The 24,230-nt window shown below is 39.8% G+C and overlaps 2 protein-coding genes across 5 annotated transcripts in view; both read right to left on the bottom strand.

Moving 5' to 3' along the window:
• Nucleotides 1-112: 112 nt before the first annotated feature.
• ARL2BP (ADP ribosylation factor like GTPase 2 binding protein) lies at nt 113-11,048 on the bottom strand. Of its 3 annotated transcripts, none has more exons than XM_050713128.1 (7): nt 9,839-11,048; nt 8,926-9,050; nt 6,730-6,791; nt 5,356-5,462; nt 4,894-4,979; nt 3,924-4,020; nt 113-2,721 (listed from the first exon to the last, which is right to left on the bottom strand). In XM_050713128.1, exons 1-7 carry the CDS (start codon nt 9,977-9,979, stop codon nt 2,641-2,643), a joined length of 699 nt encoding a protein of 232 aa, XP_050569085.1. In that variant the 5' UTR covers nt 9,980-11,048; the 3' UTR covers nt 113-2,640. The 3 variants fall into 3 exon arrangements, with proteins under 3 accessions (XP_050569085.1, XP_050569084.1, XP_035399741.1); XM_050713127.1 differs by lacking the exon at nt 9,839-11,048 and adding an exon at nt 9,455-9,504; XM_035543848.2 differs by lacking the exon at nt 9,839-11,048 and adding an exon at nt 9,138-9,331.
• RSPRY1 (ring finger and SPRY domain containing 1) overlaps nt 9,760-24,230 on the bottom strand; it is a 42,355-nt gene continuing 27,884 nt past the window's right edge. For both annotated transcript variants that reach the window (XM_035543849.1, XM_035543850.1), the window contains exons 9-16: nt 24,005-24,136; nt 21,720-21,835; nt 20,988-21,131; nt 18,491-18,602; nt 17,393-17,495; nt 15,728-15,880; nt 13,266-13,370; nt 9,760-12,304 (exon numbers count right to left, since the gene is read on the bottom strand). In XM_035543849.1, the coding sequence (XP_035399742.1) occupies nt 12,208-12,304; nt 13,266-13,370; nt 15,728-15,880; nt 17,393-17,495; nt 18,491-18,602; nt 20,988-21,131; nt 21,720-21,835; nt 24,005-24,136 (962 nt within the window). In that variant the 3' untranslated portion in view covers nt 9,760-12,207. The remainder of the gene's footprint in view (nt 12,305-13,265; nt 13,371-15,727; nt 15,881-17,392; nt 17,496-18,490; nt 18,603-20,987; nt 21,132-21,719; nt 21,836-24,004; nt 24,137-24,230) is intronic.

The raw sequence follows: 24,230 nt of genomic DNA, 5'->3' as shown, positions 1-24,230 counted from the left end.
GGTTTTACCAGCTATAAATACATGTAAAAAATCAATAAGAAAATTAGCATCTTTATGAATTTTTGTGACAAAGTTAAAACTCTTAAAAAGTAAAGTCAGACTTGCACACATAGTCCATCATATATAGAAATTTAATCTCTTAAAAAAGACCCTCTGCGTGACGGAAAACACATCGAGCCAGAGACTAGTCATGGAAGTGTCACAGAGAGATGAGAAATATAGAATATATTCTTCACATATAGAAGAGCAGTATAGAAGCAGAAAGGATTCTGTCTGAATGGCTCCACTCAAACTGGGGGAGTTTTGTTGCAAACTTTTGTGGTGAAGACTGTGTTCTAAAATTGAAATGAAAAAGGAGCAACAACAACAAACTTCATTATGAGATGTTATTGATACACCTGAATACCTACAAACAGCATGAATGGCTGTATTTGGCTGTGAAAAACCTTCATAATACAGAGAGCTTAACTACACCCCCACCTCACAACTAAGCTGTTAAAGCTATTTTAACATGCTACTTATGTTATTTTACAAAATAAATTAATCTGAAAATGCTAAATTGTGAATTAGTGAGTTAAGAAAGCAGAATAGTACAGATCTATCAGCAGCAAGAAATGAAGCACCACACTTCTGTGAAATGGTGAATAGTGACTTTGGTATACAGTTAACACTGAGACACAAGTCCCCATCAATATATGAATTCAACCATAGCAATTACAAGAGAGCTTGCTTAAAATACAACAAACTCCCTCCAGTAAGGAACTGTCTGAGGTATTCATTCAGACTGCTGTTATTTTACATAATCATCTAGAGCAATTGTAACAGAAAAAGAAGAAAAAATATCTTTCCAGTAAAAAAATGTCAGGAACATTTTTAGTTTTAGTTGCAAACAATTATTTTAGCTCAACAATTAACAATTAAAATATTTCAAAAGAATTCTTTTAAAAGATGATCAAATCTGCTGCTGTCATTAAAAAGTCACAGGCAAGAAGTTAACTTAAGAGCTCCAGTCCATACACTAACAGCAGAAAGCCAACTAGATCCGTCTTAAACTCTGCAATTTTAACCTCAGGATTCAAATGGGAAGGAAGCTGCATCTAGTTTGTATTCAAAACACAACCCAATGTTTTCTTTTTTTTTTTTTTTTTTCCTTCACTGGGAATAAGCGCCTCAGAGCACTGCCTCTTCTTGTGCACACTGCCTTTGCCTGTGCACATCAGAGCACTGATTTCTGTGCTCATGGAAAACGCCTGTGTGGCAAGGATTCCTCACTGGTATTCAAAAGAACTATTTCAGTTCAAGAATAAAAGCCTAGTACCGTTGAAATGACTGGCAGAGGTCAACAGGAACAGCATTTCATCTCGTTTGTCCTGGTAGACATTTCCTGTCCACAAACAAAAACTGGTAATGGCCTGGCCACAGTTCAGCTCCATCTAGGTTCTCATCAGGCAACAGCCGCTGACCAGCACCTTCACCACCACTGCGGCCCATCTCCCCTGCGGCATCAATCACGCACTCTGTGTTTCTGTCTACTCTTACACTTTTAAAGATGTACTTGCTTTGCCTGAGCATGTCATTAATCTGCTGCTTAATGTGTCTGAACAGCATAAGAACAGCGGCTCATTGTAGCTTCAAATACATTTTAACTCCGAGCGCCATCAGAGATGCAGCTGGGATTTTGTGACAGGCTTATGGCTGCAGCTCCACTAGCAAGCAACTCATCTATTTTTCAACTCATGTCGAAAAATGTGTTGCTTTGTTAATGTTGCCAACAGTTCGAGAGCAAAAACATGCATTTGCATCAGCATGCTATTTAGAGCAGTAAATGACATGATGGTAAACATGGCTGTGCCTGATCTACCATCATGCCTACAGTACTAGAACGAACACAGCTCTGCCACTGCCAAACGGAAAGTAAGAAACTACAGACATAGGCCAGATTTGGATTTTTCACGGTTATTTTTTCAGTGTAGAATAGCTGGGGCCTGAACAAAAGTGAAACAGAGAACTTCACACGTTAAGGATGAGACTTACTTTAGCCAAAGAGCAGACAGATTTGCACACTAGCATATCAATTCTCACAGAGCAGGGAGGCAGTCTCATGCTGGAACATCTACATACTAAAATATATTCCTCCACTAGAAAGCCGTAGCACGCAAGATCATATAAAGTTAAAAAAAAAAAAAAAAAGAAAAAAGGCATTGACAAGGAGAAACTCAGCATTATGTATTTGCATCTGTCCTTCCAAGAGCTGGACAGACACACTTTTTACACTACCTTCTTGATTCTGAGAAGTTCTGCCTTCTGGGGAGATGGTTAAGATGTCAACCCATAAAACACACGTACAGCCCTATCTATTGCCCTCAGCGTGCTGAGCTTCTCACTGTGTGCAACAATTAGAATGGTGCACAAATACTATGTATTTATTAAAAACAATTACAGTGGTAGGGTTGAAATTTCCTTCTTCTGTGGTTATTGAATACCAACGTGTTTCTAGGATCAGGTATCTGACAGCATAGACTGGAGGGTGAAAGTTTTCATCATGTAAAAGCACCTTGATTCTTGTGACCTTTAGTGTTTTAATGTCCAAATGAAAGCAGTAGCACTCATCTGGAAAAGGAAAGTAGTGCATGAACTGTTCTAGGAGGAGGATATTGATGATTTGTTTAATGATGTCACCACTAATCCACTGCTTAAATCCAGACTTCGACCTTCTTTTTCCTATAAAAAAGAGAAAAAGAAATCCTTGACTCAGTGCTGCTTTGGAATAAGCAGGCTTTTAAATTCAAAAGATAAAACGGGAAATTCATATTCTGCCTTTTAAATCGATATAAAATTACATGTTACCTGAACATCTATGACTGCATGCAGCTTGCTGTGAGACTTGAAAAATCCTTAGCAGAGGATTTTTCTCCTATTCACATCTGTTTTTTCCTATTCACATCCAAAATTCAGCACAAGATTGTGCAAGAAAACCTGGAGTAAGTACTTCTGCATCATTCTGCCACCCGTATGTCAGCTCAAAGCAGCATCTTGCTTACATCTGGTTAAGAATACCCAGCCATCAGACTTACACAATGCTCTAGAAACTAGTGAAATCTACTTTCTGTGAGTTTGCCTCTCAGGTGTCTCTGAAAGCACAAACCCCAACTGAAACTACTCCTGCTGCTGAGACACAGAACGTCTTCTCAACCTGCTTCCATTTTTGCAAAACTTGAAGGGGTGAGGGGAGGAGGCAGACAAGACAGCTCTGACAACAACTTTGACTCTTTTGCTCCTTTGTCAAATGTGACTGGAAAGTACTTACATGTATTTAATTTCCTTAGGAAAGAGCCCACCCAAAATCCTTCTTTAATATTATTCTTTGGTCAGTTGTTTTTCCAGCCCAGCCAGAGAGGAGAAATACAACTGGAATAAGTTTAGAAAGCTTACTTTGGATTGTCTGGAAAAAATTAATACCACAAAATACCTGAGCAGTTGGGGCTGGCCAGGACCTCAGTCACCTGGTCCAACTCCCTGCTCAAGTGAGACCACCTAGAGCACACTGTCCAGGACCATGTCCAGCCATCCTCTGAATATCTCCAAGGACAGAGACTCCACAACTTCTTTGGGCAACTTGTGTCAGTGCTTGGTCATCCTCACAATAAAAAAGCATTTCTTTATGTTCAGATGGAAATCAACCTTCAAAGACGCCAAAAGCATGAGTTTCTCCACATATCAACTTCATCCATGTTTTCTAGAAGTTATTAAATGTGCAGTTTGAGTTTGATAGCCAAACTCAGTTATTTTCCTTTCAATCCTCTATAACCGTTGAATAAATGCTGTTACCTGCTTTAGTAATACTGCCTTCAGTACTCTCAGGCAGAGCTATACAAAAATGACAGCCATTATATCACTGAAAATAAACAATGCGACATACTTACAGCTCTGTAATCCAAGAACATTTCTTTGAAAGCCAGGAAGTCAGTAAATGTGAGAAGCATGTCAAATATATCACCTGCCATTTCGTCTTTGTGCTGTCTATAGACGGAAGAAGTTGGGGAATTAGAAAATGTTCTGTGAAATAAATTCTTATTTTAAAATAGTATGAAATTAAAAGTGGTACCAGGACAAGTAGAACAGTACCAAAATTTAAATAAGAATATTACAGGCCTCTCATAAAGCAAAATTCTAGACAAATATTACTATGCAGTATTTCCAAACCAAATACATTAATATATTTATCTAAATACAAGATGTAAGAGTATCAAACCAGTCCTATGAAACCAGACAAAGGACATGACCTGTAAGTCAGAAGAATTAATATTCAACTAGCATTTATTTTAGATATTCAAAACTAGAGAAATAGTATAAGTTGTCCTTTTGATAGCTTCATAAACAACTACTAGTAAAGTTATCCACTTTAATCAAAAGAGGGTACAGCCCACAGAGACAGAGAGCATAATAAAAATACATCAGGGAGGTGGGCAATGTGAAAGTCTGTTTTTAAAGTTCTAAGTAAAAGAAGGTTTGGATAAGGGTGGTTCTTTTTTTTTTTTGGTTGTTGCTGTTGCAGCTGTTGTTGACTTTTTTTTTTTTTAGTTTACCAGCAGTCTGTAGAAAAAAATCATATAAAAAAAAACATTTGGTGTTCTCATCCTGATTTCTAGTCTTATCCCTCAAAACCCAACATATTTCAGCATGTTAGCTCTGAAATTTAGAATAGCAAAGCATGTTGGAAACAAGGAAAGTGGTCAGTCAGTAGCACTGCATACATGAACTGTATTACTACTACCGTTAAGGAGGAACCTCCTTCTCAAGGGAGAACTGTCAAACCTAAGTTTTAATCTAGACAGAAAAAAAAATGAAATGTATGTAATTCACACCCAAGGAAAAGCAAAGCAGAAGACTTACTGCAATGACATTGTGAAAGCTGTCATATTAAAACCAGGAATCCGATCAAGTAGTTTTTCTTCAATGTATTTCTCTACTAGTGAGATCTAAAAAATATAAAAAAATACACACCCCAATATACTAAATAATTCAACTGGAAAAGAGTAAACTTTGTTATGCACACTTAAAACATATGTTGTTTAGTACAGCAATAGACTTCTATTCAAGGGTTATAAAGATGTTTTGATGAAAGTTTTGTAAGCTTTCAGGTGGAACAAAGAGAAAGGAACCTAAGGCTCCAGAAAGTATCTTTCTGGCTCACAGATCCTGACGGTGCTTGAAAAAAGAGACAGAGGGCAGTTAGTTGGCTTTGCTCGATGTAAACCCAATATTTTATAAAGGGGGGAAACACAAGACCTGCCACTCTCCTCAGAAGAATAACAAAAAAGCAATACGTGCAAAGAATAGGAAAAAGTATCTTACATATTCATTAAAAATAGCAGTATAGATGAGCTTGTTTTCTTCTGAGTCATCAAACTCCTGGTAGTGCTTCTCCATAAAAGTCCTCTGTATTAACTGGAAATCATCATCTGGACCACAACAAAAAGACATCATACAGTTACGAGTGTAGTCATTCTTTTTCTAACACAAACACCTCATTCACCAGTTCCCTGTTTCCCTGAGACAACTAGAGAGCCCTGCACATGTGCAGTTAGTCACACCAGTACCACAGCTGCTGCTGAGCCAGTTTCTGACCCATCTGTGACTTATCAAGAGAGAGGCTGCTGGCAGAGGGAAGCAACACTTCAGTGAGGGGAGCCACATCACCGTGGCAGCAGCACATCAGCCTATGTTTTGGCAGCAAATGGAACAGGATGAACATGTCCACCTAGCAAGATCCACAACCGCTCCTTGTAATTTCATTTCCGTTCAGTCTTAAAAGAAGACAACTTTTTTTTGTTATGTTTTGTTATTAAGGTTATTTATACAGAACCACCTTTAGTTCAGGATTTTGAGTCATCAAAAACTTGTATTTTTTATAAAATGAATACCTCTTCCCCTATAAAAATTCATTTTTCTCCCCTTGAATTCAAAGAGTATTAGTGAAACTCCCAGATTTATTTTCAATTGCTGAAGAATTTTTTTCTAGGTGTGGACATGAACTTGGCAGGTTACCACCAAATTCAACAGAACAGGTATAAGCATCAAATTTACACATACATAGTGCTAAAATACACCAGAATCAGCTTTCTAAACACTATCACTTTCAATATGATTTGTTGGCATTTCTTCAGATTCAACTGCATCACCAGGCAAACTGAGGCTGCAGAACGTACAATCACTCTGTGAAGGATGTGGGCATAAAATATTACACACTGCTCTTACGAAGCAGCCGGCAGTTGATCAGCATAAATTCTCTCGGCATCCTCAGCTTCCTAGCACACACTCACCTCTTGCTTAAAACTGCGGTCCTGAGAATTTAGGACTTTCCACTGCCTAAGCTCACATGGTAAGACTGGCACCACTCAATATTCCTCCTACCAACAGGCACTGCCACGTTACGGGTGTACACGTACATGCAAGTTGCGTGAAACAAAATCAGCTCAGGTTAGCCTTGAAAAGTGGTAGAACACGATGACACCCATCTTCAGTTACAGAACACCTACAGTTGCAGAAGGCAGCAGTAGCAGGTGCTGGGTACTACACCACCAAGCTAGCGGTCGTGAGAAGAAAGGAAGGAAAGTTGCCATAAAGGAGGCAGGGGCTATTTTGGCTCCCTAAGTGTGGCTACCAGACGAGCAGCTTGCTGTATTTATAGCACCCATCTTGTTGTGTGTAACTGCTTGCAGAGCTTACCCATTATAATATCCTCCAGATACCCAACAACTGCATCAAACTCTGCATCAGAAGGGGAGGAGCTGAAAGCAGAGGAAGACCGTATTGCATAAGCATACGTTCCAATCACAGTAGAAATAAATGTTAAAATTAAGTGTTAACAGAAGCTTAAGTGCAAACAAGCCCAGAAATAGTACATAATTTCCTAGTTTACACCTACAAAATAATCCACGACACTGATAATGAAGCTGCTGCATGGGGATTCTTATCGGGCCTCTAAAATACTTTCCCTAAATAGATGCCTAATTAAAGAAAAAATGTTTTCTGGCATTACTGTTAAGGTAATTGCAGTCCTGGTGCAAAAGGGATGTAAAGAGTAATAATTATAACACCAAATTAAGCATTTTCCGTCCCACAAATCCAGGCTGCCACCACAAGCTTTACTTCTGCTCTCTTCCCTGCATAACTCTACATGGTGATCACGGAACTCTAGGCACTCTAGAGAATATTTTGCAATACTTGGTCTTCTAGAACCATTTAATATATACAAGTATTATATCATGGAAGACACTTAAACATTTTTCTTATGCAAGAAACATCTCTCCGTGCTACAAATAAAGGGCACAATCTCATAAGGCCCTTCTGTTACAAGCAAGTGTTAAACACTGGTATGGATCTAAAGTCATCCAGGGAAGAAGCCTTTATTACCAGCATTTCAGGACCCCAGATCTCTCCGTTTATTTTAGTGTTATTGTGAAGCTTGCTCAGACACATTAGATAATCCACAGAATTTCCTTGGCCCCGCATTCAGAACTCATCTTTAGTGGACTAAACTCTCCCTGCACTCTGCAGCAGATGAAAGACAGTTTTTTCCGACATATCACCCCACAGGACATTTGTCTTCAAGAAAAAAGTTAGCTTTGATCAGCGTAAGCACCATTTAAAATAATTTTAAATTTGTCTCTATTATCTCTCAAATATTTCTCTAATAAATCAGAGCAGACCACTCAGACTAAGTTTTCAAACTAAATTTTAAAAACCTCATTATTTTGCTGTTGAACAACAGTCAGCAAAATTAATCCAAGAGCAGTTTAACTGTCTAGCCATAGGGCTCATTCTGACCAAGCAAAATGTTTAAATAAGGAATGCGTCTGATCACCAGGTGATGTTCTAGCAACCTTTGCGATCTGTTAAACCCTCAAGAAGAGCAGAAGCCCGGCAAATGGAAACGCATGCTCTTCCACCAGAGGGCACGCCGCCACCACCACAAGTGGAGTTTACACAGAGCAGCCACAGCATTACATACTGAAGCGTCATGTTCAGGCAACAGGGCTTATCACTTTCCATTTATGTGCAAAGAAAGGAGACTTTGCAATGGATAATTTATTATTTTTTTTCTCCTGCAAATAAGCACTACCACCATTTTTTATAGCTTATATTTTATAGCTTATTCTATTAATTTAAGCCGCAGTTTCAACTTGTGAATATTAGCTGTTCCAAAACAGCAGCGATTGCATCTCTCTAGACAACACACCTGCATCTGCACAGCAAATACATGCTCACAAACCTTGTCACATCTGGGCCAGCACAACCTGTGTTGCTGACGTGCGGGCAAGGGAAAGTGTTGGCCTTTCAGTTCGTGGGGTTTGACAAACGAACCAAATCTACGAACCAGATTGACAGAGGCATAGGCACACACTCCCTTCTCCCACAGGCTTTAGAAGAAAAGTAGGCCAGACAGATGTGGGGCAAAGCAGCATCTTAGAATCTACCAGAGTAAAATTTGGTTGAGATCACCTGTAGGTGGTCTCAGGCATCTAAGAGGCACATTCAAACACACAGAAATACTGTCTTGTTAAAATCTGTGATATAAGACAATATACGGACTTGAAAAGGAATGAGAAATTATGGATTTAAAGTGAAGGCAGAGAACAGTTTTCAGCCTTAGATTTCAGTGTTTGTTGGGATCACCCAGCAAGGTCTGTCTGGCACTGCGCTCACTGCGGCTGTATTTGTTTTGTCTTCATCTAAACTCTGAACTTTTCCCTCCTGGGGCTTTGCATTGTTCTGTGTCCATGTTCTCCTAAGAGGCAGTATCTGCTAACGACATCTGCTAATGACTGTGGTGTCAATTAATTCTCGTAATTACATTCCAATTACGATATTTTAACTAGGAAATAGTTTATTGAAAATCTGTACAGAACGTAGCATACTTACATGGCTACACCAAAGTTTTCCTCATCTGAAGCCTCCATCGTTACCGCATAACCTACCAGACCGGAGGAGAGACAATCCGTTGCACTGCCGCTGTCAGTGGTCGCTCCTTCTTTTTGGAGGAAGCACTTAAGAACAACATGCAACTGAGTGTTAATAAAAATTCAATCTTTAAATTACCGTAACGTTTTTCAAACAACAAATCAGCAGAAAACCTTTAACTGTTAGATGCGGGAATTTCAAAAGCTTCGAGTTCTCCCCCAAATTATTGCTGCTTCTTTTCTGTAATAACCCGAATTCTCAAGGAACTTTCTCAGTCTAGCCCTCAGGCCCGGGCTCCGCCGGGCGGTGCGAGGGCCCTGCGCGTCCCGCGGGGCGCCAGCCCGGGCTCCTAGGGCCAGCCCGACCCGGCCCGGCCCGGCCCGTGCCCCTCAGAGCCCCCTCAGAGCCCCCCACCCCCGCAGCGCCCGGCCCGGCCCGCGCCTCCCGCCCCCTGCCCGCCTCCATCCCCCCGGCCCGACTCGGCCGTTACCTGGGAAACGCTTCCTTCCGCCCGCGCCTCAGCCAATCGCGGAGCGGAGGCGGCCGCGCAGGGCCCGCCCATCGCAAGACTAGCCAATGGGAGAGCGCGGGCGGGGGAGGGCCGCTCCCGCTGCTGCCTCCCTGCGGGGCAGGGGCCCAGAGGCCGGAGCCTGGCGGCGGGGGGTGGGGGGCGAAGTGCCCGTCAGCGGCGCCCGTCAGGGCTCTGACCGGAGCCCGTTTGGGGTCCCCCGAGCATAAACGGCCGCCTGCTGCCCGCTTCCTCCTCGCAGCGAAAGAACTGAAGAACGCCCAGCAGTCTTCCAGACGTTTTATTTGCGAACGGACAACTCACTACAGTTCACTTTTCCCTTGCGGGGCTGCTCGCCTTTCCTACCTCCAAATGCTGCGGGCTTCTTGTGCATGAAATGAATAGGACAGTTCTCTGCAACAGAGCTCCTTCCTGCGGTGCCGTTGACTTCCTCTGCCCAGTGCCAGCCGCATGGAGGATGGTCCAGGGCAAAGTTTTCCATAGCATTCACATCTTTTCAAGAAGGCATGCAGGCACTTAGCCCTACGTCCACAAAGGTCCCTTTCCTTTCAATAGGGCACCTAGAAGCCTTTATGGACCCGGGCCATAGAGAGCACCTGATACTAATCAGGAGTCCTAAGCACTTCTGAATATGTTACTGTTAGTCCTCACCAGGGAAACCAAAGCCCTGAAGTTACTGGCACCCATTAAGGCAGAGTTCAAAAGGGGTTGTAGCTTTGTGCCTAGCGTTGCATGTGGAAGCATTTAAAACTTCATTTCAAAGGGTTCTGAAATTCAAAGATTCTTTTGGCAGTGACTGTCTTTACAAGTTTGCTTATTGAGGCTGAGCAGGAAAAAGTGAGCTGGAGAACTCCACAGTGGAGTTCTCCAGCTGGAAAAGTAGAGAACACCAAAACACGATCAAATAGTCAGTGAGGAAAGGAAGACCCCCCAGGCATGGGTTTGCCCTTCTGACTTTAATCAAAAGAGGCTTCCAGAGGGGGAAAGAATTCACATTTTAGCAAAAAGACTGAATAATAAAAAGAACCAACGATTAGCCTGTATTTGGAAAAAAAATAAGAAAAGGATGCCTATAACTTTCTGAATTAACACAGTTGAGGCTCACGGGAGACTTCTCCCTCTCCTTCCTCTGGAGGAAATTCAGCACCCTGAAGGTAACAAGGGTAGAATTTTAAAGGAGCTGCTACACAGCTTGACTGGGGGAGCTGCAGGGCATGCGGTGCTCTCAGTTCCTATTTAGGTCAGGAGGAAGCAACTGTACTCAGCATGAAGAGTAGGCCCCAGTTTTGCTTTGTTAATACTTGACAGTAAAGATTATAAAAGATTTTAAAAATAAAATACATCACAGCATGAGAATTCATTACCATAATCTCTGCTACTGAATCACTGCCAAGAAGGGGGATGGTTCTGGTGTAAACTGTGTGTGAAGGAGTAGAGTTCTACTATATATCCAAATCATTTTCAAAAAAAGCAACCTGTACAAGCCTTGTAAGAGAGTCATAGCCTCAGTTGGTGCAAAATAAGTATAATTCCACTGACTTTTGTGCTACTTCACCAACACTAGGTGTGAACCCTGATTCCTCGTAGAAACCAAATAAAACAGTCAAAAGCTGCCTGCTGAAATACATCCTCAACATACAAATGTCACAAATGTATAATTGAAGTAGAGCAGAGATCCCCCCAATATCCCTACCAAAAATACAAAGTGTGGCCCCAAACCTGATCAGAACAGGACTGATACATGGCAATCAAGGTGCATTTTTAGATTTACAGAGTAAGAATGAACTTGCTCTCCAAGTAACATTTTTTCCCCTCAAATAAACTGGCTCAGAGTTCTTCTCCAATCCGTTAAGATAGCTCAATATTTTCAAAGTGAACATAATTTTCAAAAACAATACTGATTAAAAAAGATGTTTGCAGATACCTTAAAAAATACCCAGAATATCAAATTAATTCCAGTCCAGCATTATAATTAGTTAATAATAGCTCCTGAAAATTATATCCTCACAAAAAAATGTGGGTATTGAAGTTAAAATCATCAGAAATACTATGTACTTGAAAATACCGCCAATCTTTTAACAGTTAAAAACAAATCAAAACTTTCTTTGGAATCACCGAGTTATTAAAATGTGAATTTCTTTACAGTCTCCACGCTGTCCTTTCAAATCAGTCTGTGTACAGATCAAGTCTTTGAGCAGTTTAATATCCACTGTTGGAAAATACAGAGTCTCTGACCAGCAGGAGGCTACATTAAACAGGAAACATTGGCATTCTTTTTTTCTACTGACTTCTGCCAAAAATAGAGACTTTCAAGCACAAGACAGAATGGCCCTGCTTTAGGAGATGCTTTCTCTTCTTTTCTTTCTAAAATGCATTGTATGTGTACTTCCAGTGCAAATTTTTTCAGCACTTGTGACAGGCGAAAAGGAAAGGGGGAGGAAGAGAGATGCTCTCCTATGCTTTTCCTTGGAGTAACCAATAGCCGTAACACACTGAACTACCAGCTTTCCTTACTGTTGAAACCAGTCCACATTGCTGGCAACCTGAAATAGCTTATTAAAAATATCTTGTTTTTAAGATAAACAGATTACACTTTAGCATGAAATCTGGCCGTGGCTATGGTTCTATGTGCGTAAAGATTGGTTAGAGATGCTTTCCCCTTTCAGTATTGGTTGAAGTTCATTAAAAACAAGTCTGTGGTATTTCTCCACGTGTCATGAAATGTGAGAAATCTGTCTGACTCGGGTTTGTATCTCCTGTCGACACAAAGGGCAGGTCTCCAGTTGCAAGGCACACTCCATGCACAGGTCACTGGAGGAGAAAGAAAAACAGTTAAAGCCTGTATTCACAATGTGAAAAACTAGAAGAATAAAATCCAAGCATTAAGTAGTTTCTTTAGCCTGCTAGAAAAGCAATCAAGATAAGTGTTTCAGCGTGGGGATTAGGAATTGCAAATCTGGTGTTGTGGATCCACAGGCTTTGACAGGAGGTCCTGCTGCTCTGCATCTTACAGACCTAAAACTGCACATGCAGTTGGTGAGGATTACACTTGAACACTTTTGTTCATCTCAACATTTGCTTTGGTTTGGAAAATAAGAGTCCCTGTGCCCTGCATGAATCTGTCTCAACTTGTGGCTGAGGCACATTGAACATGTCTGTTCTTTTTTAAACTTTGTGGCATCCAGACTGGAAGATCCATGGCAAGACTGCTGTCATGAGTGTTCTAAAAACACTACAGGAGTGGATTTTGTTGGATTAACTGCCCAGTTAGGCCACTTAAAACACAGGAAAATGCTTCTATGGTACTCCTCATATTGCTGCCCCATTTTTACCTTTTAGAGATACGTGACTTGAGACAATCCATTTATTGAATGTTTAATGAATATTTGGATACATGAGTTTTTTGCTCCCCGCACATGATCTGGATCTTGTAGCACTGGTACTAAGCCAGTACTCAGCAAATCCTTTGAGATCAAGGAATTGGATAGACAATGCTTATGTCCCTTACACCTATGTCCCTTGCCCAAGGACAGCATACGCACATAGCCACAGTACTTCTCTAACCCCAGACACACACAGCTGGGGTGTAACCTGCTTGGGGACAGGGTGGAGAAGAAAGACAGTAAATCTATGTTTAACTGCCATCAGTCACATTCTTAAAAGGATGAGATATTTCCTTTATGCTAGAGAGTAAATCAAGATAAGCAGGGACTGTATCTGATCTCACTTAAGCTGCACATCAACAACACTTTTTTTTTAAAATGCTTTTTACCTGTGTCCACACGGCCTGAGTTCTGTGTCTGCTACCTCATCACAGCAAAGTGTGCAGCAGTTCTCTCTGATACTCACTTGCTTCAACAAAGCCAGGCGCCTGTGTCTGCAGAAATAACCATAACCCCCCCCATTAGTTTGACTCAAAAATGACAGATTCATAACAATTCTGAGTATTGCACCAAGACCAATGCAACACTTATCTGCACTACTCAGCACTAGTACTGATAATCAACAAAAACTATTCACAAAAGAGACTTAAAACAGATGTTCAGGACAGCCTGACTCCCTGTTCTGGTCTGTCAAAGCGACAAAGAGGGCATTAGATTACTGTTCTTGTTCTCAAGAAGAACAGTTCCATAAAACTGTTTACTATCTGTATTTTAAAGAGTACAGATGAGGAAAATAACACCTATGTACCAGCAAAGCTTGGAAACCCTGTAATGCTGCAACACAGTTTAGAAAAATACAAACTGAAAAGAAAACCAACAACCCAGTGTGGCAACTGCCACAAAAGATGTGACATGCGCTCCATTCTCTCCAGCATTTATGTTATACAAAGGAGGCCCTGAATAGCTCAGGTATACAAGCTGTATATATGTATATTCATTGTGTATTTATATGTAAATATATAAAATATGAGCATATATAAGTATCATATGAATGATATACACACATGCATATGAGTGTGTGTAAAAAATCATGCTTGTTATTATGAGGAGTGTAAATTTTTGTCAAGTGTGTTTAAAGAAGAAAAAGTCCACATGACATTGCTCTAATATCACTTTCTGGCCAGAAAACTGGTAGAAATCCCACCTTTGTTGAAATATGACATTTCAGATTTGGAATGCATGCTAATCAAAACTGGTTAGTGGCAGGGTAAAGTGTCTAGCCCAGACTGTGTCCTGACACTAACAGCATTAAATCCAATCTAACTCTATAAAAGTTTGTTAATTCCTATGACGGATAACTGGGGTCACTTTGGCCCTTGCTTTTTTCCTACCTGTTTTAAGATCAAAGCAATCTTGTAATTTATGATTAGCTTATAGCTTCCAAACAGTTCAGATTGTGTAAGCTAAGATCATCTCCTCCACACAAAGAGTGTCCAAATTTGAATGGAGTCTTTCGGTGCTATCACATATAGTACTGAAATAAGCTCCAACCCAAGAAGCAAAATTTCTCCAGTCAGACCTCAACAGGAAGCCAGTTTCTCCTAGTTTCTGTACTTGTTAAAGATTAGTTCTTGCAGCTATTGCTGAAACACTGCGAGACCAGTGCCAGTGACACCGATGTCAATCACACCTGATCATCAGCTCCTTACAGCACACAGCTAAAAACTACTAAACCCCTCATCTAGAGCATGAAACTAGTAAGATACTAGGTACTGTGAACAAAGGGCTGATCAAGAATGTTAAATTCTTAATCATCTTAATGAACTAAATCAGACTCTCAAAGGAGCTCCTGGATCAAGCAGTTGTGAATTACTCTGGCTACAAGGAAATGAAAGTGGTCTTGTAGGTTGGATTTAATTTTCTCTTTGCAAAAACTCAGTATCACGTGCCTCAAGCTTCGACAACATGAGACTCAGATTCACAAATGTAGGTTTTTTTTTTTAAAATAAGGTTATTTAAGCACCTAATTCACCGAAAAAAATCAGCTAGATAATCCAAAAACCAATCTCCAAATTTGTTATAGCCAGGGGTACCCGCCTCCAACCTAATTAAAAGAAACAAAAGAATGTTTCAACAATATATATATATAAGCATCAGTCTAGACAGCCATCTTTAGACAAAGTTGAAAATCTGGAATACACTCCATTCTCTTGTTACTGTTTGTGTTCCAGAAAATTTCATTACTGGTGACTTAATCTAGGAAAGTTGTTAGGTTTCATTCCTGCCAGAAATACGGGAAGTTCAGGAAAAAATTACCCACATCTGTTTTTGTCTGGCTGGAATTATATTTAGGTGGATAAGCGCTTGAAAATTTGAATAACCTTTGTTGATAGTATTCATAAGCGTTTCAGATGAAGATTTCCCCCCAGAAGCCTGACAACGTTAAGCCTTACAATCATTCAGTACGTTCATGCTGCCAACATCAAATTAGGTCAATTTTAAGTGAGACACCTTTCTTAATTACAACTATGGCTCCTCAACAACCCCAATTGTTCTTACACAGCATGAGGTATGTTTAGTACAAATAGTTTAATGTGCAATAGTATTTAATTTTAAATTATCCTAATATTGCAAACAATTACTTTAATGTAATGGTGTTTGGCTGCTTATCCCCTGCTCTACCTATTAACTTGCACTGAAGCCTATGGTTTAATCCTTTTCTGAAAGACATATGGAGGCATGACCTCATAAAACAAAGCTTTTGTAAGTACAGCATCAGACTATGCAACTCAGAAGTGAGCTATTTAATTTCTTCATAAGCAAACACTCTCAGACTAGACAGAAGGATTACCTTGGCAAAATGATCTTCTCTTCTGCTGTCAGAAAGGCATAATCATTAAAGGTACTAAATTTCATTGATGGTGGGTACTTGAAAGGTTTTGCCCCAAAGTTGAACTCACATTGTTGGTAAGACATGAAGCTAGCTGCAGCAAAAAAGCCAGATCTGCAATATGAGGAAAACACATTTTAGGATGACTTAAAGCACTAGTAGACCTTGCCAGACATGGCACTTCTATTACCAGACAAAAAAAATGCCCTGAAAGAAAGATTGTTTTCTTCAATAGAGATTCACTAAAAGCTAGCTGGGAGAAAAACCTCTAACACATCCAGTCTCAGTCACTCATACTTTTGTTTTTAGTTCTCAGCTTTGGAATTTACTGTCAGAATTTCTGACAATTTACTCCCAAATCAACCAATAAAGGCTGCTTCCTCTACATTTAGGAACAGTTGCACTTACATTACTAAGAGCAAACACATACATCTTAACAGCTCACAGCCTGATCCTCTTTACACTGATCCGCTCAGATCTCTCCTTCAGCACAGTATTTTCCTTCCAAAAAACTGCTGTTTAGCGGAGTTGCAAAGTGCAGCAGCAGCTGTGAGGGACACCTAGATGTCCACCACTCCTTGCTGCTTTATTTGATCAGGCACTACTCTGGGGAACTCTTAACACTTGTATGCTAGCTACGTGTATGGAACCTGTACATGACAAATTCAGGTCTGTGAGCTCTTTTAGCACCATGCCCATCTGCTCTCCTTGCCCTTGCAGGATTACCTTGGGCCAGCTGTCTTCATCACAGCCATACAGACACCTTATAAAAACACCAGAGCTATCATCCCTTTCAGTTTAATTTACAGAAAGAACCCAAGCTGGGTAATACCTTAATTTTAAATCTGTTAAGTGTAATAAATGCCATACTCCACATGAAAAAACAGTACTACAAACTGAATATACAATATATTTTGGAAGACTTACGCTGTGCTACTATCTTGCTTGTACCTTGAACTTCACTTTGATGAGAAAACATGAGTGAAATCATTACAATACTTTCTAACTGGATATTACTGTACTAATGTTTAATTAAGCTGCATAAAAACCCTCTCTCTCAAGTATCACTCCAGCTTACCTTTTCAGAGCTGAAATGCTCACCTTCTCCATGACAGAGCAATTAGCCATGAGCTAATTTTAACAGAGATTGAAAAAAAGTCTAACGGTTTCCAGTAGTATTGTTAGAGACATCCTCCCACAAATATTCAATACACTACTACAGGATCTGGCCTCATTGCACTGCAACAAGCTCTTACACACTCCTCAGAATTCACAAGGCTGAGGCTTTTATTTTTAAAAAGATCAAAAGTTCCCCAAGCACTACTAGAGGTTTGCTCATCTCTGCTACAGTCTTGTATTACCTCAGTGCTGTTCTAGTTTGACAGTACAAAACGTTGGGTTGAACCTGCACTCACATGTTCTAAAGCATTTGGTTTGGACCCTGAAATCCACTTGTAAAATGTTATCCTAGTTACTAAATTTCTAAGCAACTTTCAATTGGGAAGCCTACTTAACGTTTGTTTAAGGTAAGCAAATATGAATTTACACTTCAAAGGGGAAACTTTTCACATAATGAAAACTATTATCCATACAGGTCACTGTCATTCCAAATGAGCACATACTTACATAGCTGATGAAAATACTTGCTTCTCCGCAGGAAGCTGGTTTCCATTTAAATAGAAGATCATTTGCTTTTCTTGCAAGTCTAGTAGAAATCCTATTGTGTCTCCTTACATGCAAAACAAAGATAATTTGAACAGTTCAGTTATGTTAAATGACAATAGCTGAGACAGTTATTTTTAAAGTATCATATATCTCACTCTGAGTTGTCTAAGAAGGAACCGTTTGAAGATGTACAGCAGAAGGAACAGTGTGGTACAGGCAGTAACTAGCAGGAAAAAACAGGACAATATAATAATTAAAAAATAAGTATTTTAGTCTGCCAGGGCACTAATACTATATAGCTGCAGAAGTACTGCAGAGTATTAGCCAAAGCCAGAAAAAAAAACGCTGCTTTCCCCACCTGTCTCTGACAATTTTACATCAGTTGAAGATACCTTCAGAACACATAGTTGCTAAGTTTTTAAAATGCTTGTGCCATGTATTTAAGAAATGTGTTAATTTAGCAAGAAATTGGGAGAAATTTAATAGAAGAGAAGGTACAGTTTACACAAGCGTTGCTTACAGATAGATTCCTACCAAGATTTTAAAGCCAAGATCAAGTACACAGCTTTGCTGTCCAAGTAGTTATCCAAGAATTTAAAGCAAGTTAAGACAATACAACTCCTCCTTAACCTTGATCTCTAAACTAGATTATTTTTTTCCTTCTTTAAAGTAACTGTTTCAACACAGAAAGGATTATTTCAACTCTATCCTAGTACTACAAATACCAGAAAAAGTCTTATGATAAGGAAGTCCAGCAACTTTAATTGGTGCTACAATTTGTACTCTGCCTATGAAAATAAAGAGCATTTAACTAACAAGACCCTCTTTACGCACATGGTGGAACAAGAGTATGGTGCCTGTTTTGTACCTTTAAACCACTGCAAATTAATATCACAAATTACAGCACAGGCATAATTATTAAACATTTAGTATCACCAGGATCAGTCATCAAAAATTATTTCATGCCACTAACATACTATGTACTCCAGATGCCTGCAAGAGGACAAGTCCTGTGCAGAAATCCAGTTAGGATGAAAAGCACAAGAAAGGACCGAATACCTTCTTTCCAACAGGGATGGGAATGTGGTTTACTTCTGGCATTATACCAAATCAGCTGCCGGCAGCCATCATATGCACAGGAATATTCATCATCCCCGATACCATAACCTTCCTTTAGGAAAAAAAAAAGGAAGTTAAGTATTTCAGTCTGAAAAGAGCTAAAGTTTATTTTTATTCAGCTAAACCATTCTTCCAAGAGCAGGAAGGGTTCCCATCCATACCCTCCCTTGAAAATCATTCTTCAAATGAAGTCTTGGCTTCATTTTCACACCAAAAGGAGTTTGTTAGAGACAATATCCCCCCTCTCGCTCCCTGAAGTATTTCTCAGACTGTATGAGCTCAGCTTCTACTGTCTACTAACTTTTGTCCTATATTTAAAGATCACAGGACTAGTAGCCAAATAATTATGTTAACCTTTTGTAGCTTAGGAAGTCAACAAAAGAACAACTCCTCTCCTATCCTGAAGTCCCAGTATCAGGCTTGCAATAGACAACCACAAGATAATCAAGCGTCACCAGACACAGAGCACAAAGAACAGTCCCATAGACCCTTCACCAGCTGTGTAACATTCTGTCCCTGTCAAGTGACAGCCTCCCTCATTCAGTTACAACCCTGATGGAATTATATGCCATCAGTATTTAGCCACCAGTAAAACAACCGTTGCAACAGAATCATCCAGCTCACATGTAACATCTCCTGTATTCATACCTTGAGCAGGAAGCAGGCAGAAAAACAAACAGTCTCATCTACAGTAATTGGGAAAAATCTTTTAAGCCTCTTAGCATTCTAAAGGCAGACACATTGCCTTTTATTTCAAACAGTTTCCATTACACTCAACATCAACAATGCCTGTGCCCAGGACAGGTCTGTACAGTTTTTTTGGTTGGTTGTTTTTGTTTGATTGATTTTAAGTTACACCACTAGTAACTCCATGCTAGAAATGTGGGACTGGACTTTGGACATGATGTACATGCATGTTATATACCAGCAGAGGACAATCCTATTTATGTGAATAAGAAATGCAGCAAGTACAAACTCACGGGTCTCACAGGTAGATGGTGAACAAAGCTACTCCCCCATTCTCAGGTGCTTCTTGCCATTGATGTTTCCTTTCACCTCCTTGACATATTTCTCTCATACCCCCCCCCCCCCAATATTTACTCATGTGTCTGTATTTGGCCTATCTTCATATTAGCTTCTGCACTTTACACTTGTAGAATGACTTTCTACAATAATCAGAAATAAGCAGTTTTAACTGCTTATCTCTACATTCAAAATAAGTAAATATATAAAGCTTCTCCTAAAGGAGATTCCAAGTAGGAACAGAAAACTATGCAATTGCAACTATAAAGTAGGGCTACGGGTATATTTCTTACTCAAACTCAATCACAACTTAAAATCTCATCCCTGTATTTCCATTCTAGTCAGTAGTAGTAGGCTAGGTCATACATACTTTTTGTACGGATGTTCTAACCTGTACTTTAATGACAACTTTGGAAGGTTGATAATATGGAAAGCCCTCTCTAAGCTTAAGTATACAAGTTTGCTGGGTAATAATCTCCATGTTTTCTCAATGTTATGCAAATATGGAAGTAAATATGCTACAGCATACTGAGTTTATGACAGCCATATGGAGCTACCATAAATAGTTAAGGAGAAAGAGGTCCTAGTTATATCTTTACTAACATTAGCAGAGATTATTCTTTGACTACAGGTTCGGACTTCATGTTCACATGGAACATTATGTTTTAAAGGTAGTAAGAGCATAATTAAAAAATAAATACTAAGAAGAGTATTTAGAATTCAGGATAAGATACTAAGCTAGCTAGATGAGAATGAGAGCAAAGCAAACTATAAATAAGTGTATTTATTTTATATTATCAGAATAAAGGCAAGAAGGTAGAGAATCCAACCTTTCTGTAATCCTTATTTTTAATCAAAAAAGCTGCCACATTCCCAAACTGTACCATATTACTTCTACCAACAGATCAAAACATGCCATGCTATCCCAAAGTCAACTTAAAGAACTGTTTCCCAGGTGAAAGTTAATGTAATATGAATGTACGCTAAAGAGGGTAATCAAATGGATGTTTGATGACCTGTGTAAAAATGCATGCATGACAATCTGCTAGTTCCTAGTGAGCAATTTTTTGCTTCACAAAAACACACAGTAACCACTGTTTTTACCTAAAGACTACAGAGTTTCTAGGACAACACTAAGGCACAAGACACCAGTCATTTCTCTGTAGCTTCCAGGCAATGGCAAGTAGATAAGTTGTCACTGCTAGCAGCTATGCAATACTTGTGTGACCAGTGTCAGCATGTTGCAATAACAACCCAGTCTTTCCTTGTATCTCCATCAGAAAAAGCAGTTTTGCAAACGTACAGAAAAAATTGAAGGAAAGAAGTGCACACTTACTGCCACAGAATAACCAGTGTTGAAAGTAGAGAAATACTAAAGTTACATTATCAGCTAGATGACATCACATGTACTCACATGATTGAGAAACTTGCTGTCTTTGGTAGCCCATCCTATCTGCATCACTCCCGAAGTAATTACTGTAACTTCATAGTACCAAACTCCAGAATCAACACAGAATGTACATCTAACGCTTTCAAAGGATGAGGCGTCACATCGAGCCTACCAAAACCAAACCAGAAGTTAGTTTTCTACAAAATAATCATTTAAATAAGCTCCTTCCTTTCCTGGACCAAGTTTCTCGTGTGAGAATACACCAGCACAATTAGGCTAAGGCACCAAGACAGGAAGACCTAAGTCACGGGCTGTTACCTAACACTTGGTAGGAAGAACTTAAAGGTACTCACTATTACATGGAAATTCATCTACAAAGTACAGAAACAAAGTAATATGGGAAGAAAAAACATGGCTGAGACAAGGATCCTGCTGTTACGTACTCCTCAGGATTAGATAGGACAAGAAGTAGGAATTACACTTTGGTGAGCAGTTTTAGTTTAAATGAGTGAAAAATGAGCTGACAAGCATCTTCACTTTTCTGAATACAGGCACTACTTTACTATGAACATTTCTACAACAGAAGTCAGCTTGATCAGAGGTTTGTAACATCACTAAGTAAGCTTACTATACAAAGCTGGCAGAGAACTTTGATTAATTCTAGGAAACCGCAGGAGCAAGTAGCCAAAAAAGTAGTTAAAACCCATTGTTTTCTTCAGACTTTTTTCCAGTCGAAACCATGAAGTGACATCCTACCTCTAATCCATGTGGTGAGATCTTCAGGTATTCACTGACATCGTTGCTGTTCAGCATAGCCCTAATGTTGGTCAAATCAACCTTCTCGTATGTGAACTGCCTGCCTTCTTTTAAAACTGCAAAATAAAAGTAATTTGAATCACTGCTGCAGTACAGCTTCATTTTGAACATTTCATATGGGGACAATTGATTGCATTGGGACACAGTTCATTTTTGGCATAACTGAATGAAATATTGACATTTTGCCTCCATGAAAACAGCATCACTTCCAATAATACTGTCAGATGTCCTCTAAACATCAGAACGTTATCTATACCTCTGACTAGAGCTTCTGCAGTCTAATTACTACTTTTAAGAAACCCACAGGCAAACACAAAGCATCCAAGTTCATACCAAGATGCCACTTTGTCCTGGTTTCAGCTAGGAGAGTTAATTTTCCTCCTAGTAGCTGGTAGGGTGCTGTGACTGGGATTTAGGATGAGAATAATGTTATCACACTGATGTTTTAATTGTTGCAGAGCAGGGCTTACACTAAGCCAAGGACATTTCAGCTTCTTGCTCTGTCCTGCCAGCGGGCAGGCGGGGGGTGCAGCAGGAGCTGGGAGAGGACAGACCCAGGACAGCTGACCCAGACTGGCCAAAGTTTGTGTCATATGGCATCATGCTGAACAATTATATGGGGGGCTGGCTGGGGTGGGGGGACCAGCTGCTCGGGGTAGGTTGGGCATTGGTCAGCGGGTGGTGAGCGACTGCATTGTGCATCACTTGTTTCGTACACATTATTAGTAGTAGTACTATTATCATCATCATTACTTTTTCTTTTCTGTCCTAATAAACTGTCTTTATCTCAACCCATAGGCTTTCATTTCTTTCTGATTCTCTCCCCCATCCCAGAGAGGGAGGGGGAAGGGTGAGTGAAGAGCTGCGTGGTGCTTAGCTGCCGGCATGGTTAAACCACAACACACTTGTTTCAGGAATTATTGTTGTATTTGTATATTCATTTGGGCAGAGTTTTCCCAATTCATCATGTGGCAAAGATTTTGGAGGCAGGGGAAGAAAGGGAACAGAAAAACAGTCTTCTGCCCTCTCAGTTTCAGGTAGATGACGAACTTTATCTGAGCCAGAGAAACTTTCTCCCTCCTTCCCCTTTCAACATGGTGTCAATTGCTGACATACACGTTTATTTACAAATCAGAGATCCTATCTTAGGACCACTTCTTATACCCCAAATTTGCTACAACACTTAGACATGTTAACTAAACAACTGATGGTGTCCTACCACATGCTGACTAAAGCTCCATAAAGCTCAACAAAACCTTTTCCCCAAATTTATCACAGACTGAATCATAGAACGGCTTGGGTTGGAAGGGACCTCAAGGATCATCTAGTTCCAGCCCCCTTCCCATGGGCAGGGATGCCACCCACTAGATCAGGTTGCTCAGGGCCTCATCTAACCTGGTCTTGAACACTCCCAGGGGTGGGGCATCCACAGCTTCTCTGGGCAACCTGTGCCAGTGCCTCACCACCCTCTGAGTGAAGAATTTCCTCAGAATCTCTAATCTCAATCTCCCCTCTTTTAGTTTAAAACCATTCCCCCTCATCCTGTCATTATGGGATTGAGTAAAGAGTCACTCTCCATCTTTTTAGAAGTCCCGAAACACATTAGAAACAAGGCTCTTGGAGTTACTGGGCCCTCCAAATCACAACTCAACAAGTGAATTTTATGATTTTTAGTCATCCTAGAGGACAGATCTGTTGAAGTGATTTGACAAATTACTTCTCATGCTCAATCGGAAGAATATTTTCTTTAAGTGTCTTTAATAATTCTTTGGGACCATGCACTGCTGGCCTAAGATCACAGTAGTGACTGCCACCATGATATCATCAGTAATCCAGCTGTTCCAGAGACAGAGCTAGCACTGTTTAGCTACTTGGCACCTCTGCTGAAATGTAGGTTACAGAAAACATGATTAAAATACGTAGTTTCATTCCAGTCCCAATTTGGGGAGTACAAGCCACTTCCTTTCACAAAGGCTTTTTGGAAAATTTATTTGGAATATATAATAATAATAATAAATTTGGAATATATAATTTGGAAAATGGAATGGAAAATTTATTTTCCATTCAATTAGTCTGGATATATTCACCTCTTTTTTGATAGTGGTTACAAATGTAGTTAGGTATATTTATAAAAAGAGCTTATACAGAGCAAAATGCAGAGTACTCCTCTATGTCTTTGGAGAATTTCTTAATATTAAATGAATTCATCCCTTTGCTATACCTACACAGATTGTCTAAACTCCACTGGGCACAGAATCCAACCTGGCGTTTTAAATAGTCTGGATGATCCGTCCATTTCTCTAGCAAGATCAGTTGGTCACTAATGCAGGATTCAGAAACTGTCATTTTATTTTCACCTGCAATTTAAAAGCAAAAAAGAATAATTGCTATAAACTAACAGTAAGTTTAGTTAAAGAGAGTAACATTGAGTAAATGCAATAGGAAAAAACA

The sequence above is a fragment of the Cygnus atratus genome, chromosome 12 (assembly GCF_013377495.2).
Source record: "Cygnus atratus isolate AKBS03 ecotype Queensland, Australia chromosome 12, CAtr_DNAZoo_HiC_assembly, whole genome shotgun sequence".
Taxonomy (NCBI): Eukaryota; Metazoa; Chordata; class Aves; order Anseriformes; family Anatidae; genus Cygnus; species Cygnus atratus.
The sequence above is the reverse complement of the archived record's forward strand: the minus strand, read 5'-3'. Positions and strand labels throughout refer to the sequence as shown.